The following is a 5,271-nucleotide window of genomic DNA, read 5'->3' on the forward strand; positions in this document are numbered from 1 at the left end:
ACCGGGAGCGCCCGGGAACGGTCCCACGGGGACACCGGGGCGAGGAGGGGGCGAGGGGCGGCACCGGGATCCGCGGAACCGATGTCTCCCCTGCCTGCTCCACTGCCACCCCTTCCCCGCTGCCAGCTGGCACCTGCAGCCCCCCACGCCCCACAAGGGATCCCCAAGGTGTGACTCACACAGCCCTGTCAGCAGCGGGATGGGGACGGGGATGGTGACGGGGATGGGGACAGTGATGGAGGGGACACGGACAGTGACGGGGACAGGGACCGTGACGGTAGCGGTGAGCTGGCCCTGGCAGCCCCAGCTGATTCACGGTTCCCGGTGTCCCCACGTCCCTGGTGTCCCTGGCCACTGCCCAGCCCTGGCAGTGCCCCACGGCTGCACCTCCCTTCCCCCTCCCCAGCAGGCACCGCCGGCCCCAGCGAGGGGGGACACCTGGGGGGCAGCGCCCGCGCCCACCCGGCTGGTGCCAGCAGGGCCTGGTTCGGCAGCAAGGGCCCGGCAACAAAGGGTCCCGGGTGTCCCCAACCCGCCACAAACAGCCAGTGATGCCCCAGTGAMACTCCCTGCCTGGTGGCATCACTGGGTCCCACATACCCTGAGAGGGACTGGGGTCCCCAGACCTACCCTGCCCCACCCAGGGATCCCCGCCAAAGCAGGCCAGGGGTCCCTGAGGGTCCCTCGAGCCATGGGGATGCTATGGCCACCTCAGCCATGACAGACCCTGTCASTGTCATCCAGGGGACAGAGACCTTGACGGGTGCTTGGCTCTGGCCCCGCGAGTGAATCACGGTGCCACTGCAGGGACACCCTGTCCCCCCGTGCCACMGACCCAGGGGTGCCATGCCTGATCTGGGGACACCCACACACCCCCAGTTCCCACATTCTCTTCGTGCATGTCCTCAGCTCTGCCCAACTGCACGGCCAGGGCACCCTGAGACTCCCTCACCAGCGCTGGGACCCCCGGCTGTGCTCCTCCTTGTCCCCTCATGTCCCCCSGTGGCAATGGCGGGGGCAGTAGAGACCACAGCATCACCCTGGCGGTGCAATTAATCACGGCCGAGGCAATCGAGAGGTTTCGTGAGGGGCTGGAGGGTCGGAAATGCAGAGTGAGGGGGGGTCCCACCCCACAGAAGAGTCCCCCCACCCCACCGAGGGCCACGTGGCTGCTCCACCATCAGCACCCGGAGCCCCGGCAGCAGGGCCCGGAGCTCCAGGTAGGAACAAGGATCCCCCACGGGGCCCCCCTCGCGTGTGCAGGCAGGTGCGGGGCCGGGGGATCCCGAGGGGCTCGGGCAGATGCAGCAGGGCTGCTCCATCCCCCCGGGGACAGCCCCGGTTGGGGCTGCGCGGGAGGCTTGGGGACACCGCGGGGCGGGACACGCAGAGGGTCCCCATCCCGCGCAGCCCCCCGGGGACGCCCGGAGCCCCCGACCCCCCGTCTCATTAGCGGGGGGGCAATCACGGTGTAATTAAGCGGTGCCTCCTGCTCCCGCGGCAGATGGCGGTTACACAACGGGCCGCGGATTAGCGCCGCCGCCAGTGCCCGGCACCCCGCAGGCACGGCACCGGGGTGAGGAGTATCACGGCACCGGGGGAGGGGGGTCTGCCCCTTGTGCCCCACTGGGAGCCTCCCGGGGACTGTCCCGGACCCGACTGCCCCCGGCCACGGCACCCACGGCACCAGAACACCGTCACTAAGCCCCCCGCTGGTGTCCCTGAGGGTCCTGGTCCCAGAGGGCAGGTACAGTGGCCCCTGCCCCACCACTTTGGCCCCTCTAGCCTGCCAAGGGGATCCAACTGTGCTCCCACCATCTCCTCCCAGTAAGCTCTGGCACCTCCCAGTGCACTCCAGCTCTTGCTGGAGCATCCCCTGGGCTCTAGCCATGTCTCCAGCACCACTGAGCCACCTTGGCATCGCCCGGCCACCTCCATCAGCACCCAGTCACTTTGGCAGCACCCAGACAGTACTGGCACCACTTGGTTACTTTGGCACCATCTGGCCACCTTCAGCACAGTACATCCCCTCCAGCACTGCCTGGACATCTTGTCACTGCTCAGACACTTTGTCACTGTGTGGCCATCTTGACACAGCCTGGCCACGTCATAACTGCCCGTCCGTGTCTGAAATTGTGCGGACACCTTGGTACAACCCAGCCATCTCTACACCACATGCCACCTCTGGCATCACCTGGCCACCTCTGGCATCACCTGGCCACTGTTGGCCACCTGGCCACAACCAGAGAGTTGTCCAATCACTTCTGTCACCACGTGGCCACCTCTGGCATTCCCAATCATCTAGGGCGTCACCTGGTCACCTCAGCATTGTCCAACCCCTGGGCCCTCTGCCCCCACAGAGTCCCACCGATGTGACCCATTGCCCCGTCCCCCCAGTGGGGTCTCACCTGTGTGACCTTCTCAGTGACGTTGTGGGTGCGATCGCGCAGTTTGGTGGGGGCGATGATTGGGSGGGGGGCGGGGGGCGGGGCCAGGAGCCCTCCCGGCTGCAGGTCCATGAAGTTGAGGGTGATCTGGGGGATGCGGCCAATGGCCCGGAACCGCGCCAGGTCCGAGTCCGATGTGGAGTTGAGCAGCGCGCTGCGCACGGCAGCCACCGCACCTGAGGGGACACACCGTCACCAGGACATCCCACAGCAGGGGAGGACTGTCACCGGGGCACAAGGGTCCTGGATTCCTGGGGGCGGGTCCCACAGCTTCCCGAGGTTCCTCAGGCAGGAGTCCCACGGTCCATGGGGTGATCCCACAGCTCCCAGGGCTGGGGTCCCACAGCAGGTAAAGGGAAAGGGGAGCCCCAGGGCAGGGGGACAGAGCGCCAGCCGTGTGCCACAGGCCCCCCCCCCGGGAGCCGCAGAGCTGCTCTCAGTTACCTTTAATATCATTATAATGATTGTCCCTTATCGTAATGCRCTTAACCAGCTCTGGAGCCAACCAGGTGATTCCCAAGGGGATTCCCAGGGTGATTTCCTACCGTGGTTCAGTGTGGCTGAGGGGATGGGGACACAGGGTGGGCTGCAGGATGGGCTGGGAGGGTCTCAGTGCTGACAGGGGGGAGTCCCCAGCCTCTGCCAGCCCCAGGCGCTGCTGTAGGGTCTGTGGGGAGGTGGGGTGGGGGGTCTCTGACTGTGGCTGCCCCAGTGTCCCCAGCGCCAATGACTGTCCCCTGTGCCAGCATGGCCGTACCGGTGCTGGAGCCGCGGTGCAGGCCGGCGCTGGCGCTGGCATGGCGGCTGTGGCAGCGCTTGTCCGCATCACCCTTCATAGCCTCAATGTCATCAACAGACGACGCCCGGCGCAAGCTGCGGAGGCTCTCCCGGGACCGGCGCTCCCGGGACCGGCTCCGGGCCAGGCTGTGGTTGGCAAAGGCCAGAGCCAGGCGCTCAGCCCGCGGGGACGACTGTGTCACTGGCAGCTCAGCATCGCCCATCAGCGCCGCCTCGTCCTCCGGATGGTCCCCAGCACCAGGTTCCAGCGAGGATGAGGCGTCCTCAGGGCCTGAGTCGCCGCCAGGCAGAGCCAGGTCCATGGCCAGCGGGTCCATGACCCCAGGGTCCACGACCACCACGTCTGGGGGCTCCGGCGGCTCCGGGGGCAGCGACTGGCGGCTGCCCGTGAGCGCCAGCAGCTTCAGCCGCAGGGACCGGCTGCGTCCTGGGGGAAGGACAGGATCAGGGTCAGGGCTGGGCATGGGGTCAGGATCCAACTCCAAACCCCCACCACGGTACTGCTTCAGCCACAGGGATCAGCTGTGCCCTGGAAGTCAGGGTTGGGCACAGGGGCAGGGTTTGGCTCACAACCCCCACAGTGCTGCCCACCCTCCCCACGTGCCCTACAGCAACACCTGGGACACAGGGTCAGCAGGACACGGGGTGACCCCAAGTACAATGGTGCTGACCCCATTTTCCCTGCAGGAACTCAGAGGGAGGGGGTGACTCAGCGTCACTGTCCCTCCGTACCTGCAGGGCCCCAGGGGGCTGGGGTGACCCAGTGGTTGGTGCTGGGGGTCGGGGCCTCCCCGGGCTCRGGCTCCCTCACGGCCTCAAAGTTGAGRATGAACATGATGACRGCGCCATCCTCGTTCTTCACCGGCACCACGTCCACCAGGCACGGGAAAGAGCTGCCTGCAGGAAGGAGAGGGTCAGTGATGTTGGGGGATGGCACCCCCACCCAGGGGGGCACCCCTGCCTGGCCCCAAATATCCTGGGGGACACTGCCCCTGTCCCTGATGGGCACTTCCTCCTCCCCCGCTCCTGGCTGGGCACCCCTTCCTGGGGAGCATCCCCTCCTCGCCCCCATTCCTGCTCAATGAACCTTCCCTCCTTCTCCCCGCTCCAGGGATCACCCCTATCTGCCCCCCCAGCACTGACTCCACCAGGCACAGCCCCACTGCAGCTGCACCACAGGGGGAAACTGAGGCACRGGAGGGTGGGGATGTSCTTTTCCCCCTCCAAACAACGCAGGCAGGTCTATGCGTGGGCAGCGGGGCCAGGGGGGCCGCGAGAAGCTCTGGGGGTGCCGGGCTGGGTTAAGCCGCTCAGAACTCGTTAACAGCTGCGGCGTTAATCCGGTGCCACAGCTGGGGGGGTCAGGGGGTGGTTAAGGGCAGCCTGGGGCAACCTCTGGGGGATGGGGATGGGGACGGGGGGGGCATCCTGCTCCCCCTCAGGAGCCCCTCACTCTCGGGGGACCCCGGGAGGGCACACGAGGGTGACGCCAAAGCATCGAATCACCCCCTCAGGGTGGCCCCTAGCTGGCGCTGGGCCCAGCAGCCTGGCACGGCGGATGCCAGCTGGCACTGTCCCTGTTCCCGTGCCCGCGGCGGGGGGATTCCCTGCCGCACGCGGGGCCGCGGGCTGGGGGCCAGCACGGCGTGGAACAGGGTGGCCCCGGGACACCGCGGGGACCTCGCCGAGCCACTGCCGCGAGGGGATTAGTGACACCGACACGTGGCCACCGCTGCCGGCTTCATCCGCCCCGCGGGAATCTCGAGCCCCCCGAGCCCGGGAGCTCCGGCCCCCCCCCGGGTCCAGCTGCCTGACGGGGGCTGGTCCCGGGGCRGGGGCGACGGGGGGACCCCCGGGGCGGGAACGACGGGGGGACCCCAGCGGCAGTGGTGCACGCCGCATCGCAGAGGGACGCGCCGCCCTCACCCTAAGCGCACCCCTCACCTCCGAAGCTGCGCCCCCCATCGCCCCCGCACCCCTCCGCCCGCATCGCTCCTGTGGCCGCCAGGGGGCGGCACCGGAACCC

At 68.2% G+C, this 5,271-nt stretch overlaps 1 protein-coding gene across 1 annotated transcript in view; it reads right to left on the reverse strand.

The window, feature by feature from the left end:
- Window positions 1-5,271, reverse strand: part of KCNH2 (potassium voltage-gated channel subfamily H member 2) — a 23,632-nt gene that overhangs the window by 14,502 nt on the left and 3,859 nt on the right. The window contains exons 3-5 of the mRNA XM_057367891.1: window positions 3,978-4,142; window positions 3,205-3,672; window positions 2,409-2,623 (exon numbers count right to left, since the gene is read on the reverse strand). Coding sequence (XP_057223874.1) covers window positions 2,409-2,623; window positions 3,205-3,672; window positions 3,978-4,142 — 848 coding nt within the window. The remainder of the gene's footprint in view (window positions 1-2,408; window positions 2,624-3,204; window positions 3,673-3,977; window positions 4,143-5,271) is intronic.

Source organism: Malurus melanocephalus, unplaced genomic scaffold (genome assembly GCF_030028575.1).
Source record: "Malurus melanocephalus ecotype Western Australia unplaced genomic scaffold, MMel_1.1 scaffold_86, whole genome shotgun sequence".
Classification (NCBI taxonomy): domain Eukaryota; kingdom Metazoa; phylum Chordata; class Aves; order Passeriformes; family Maluridae; genus Malurus; species Malurus melanocephalus.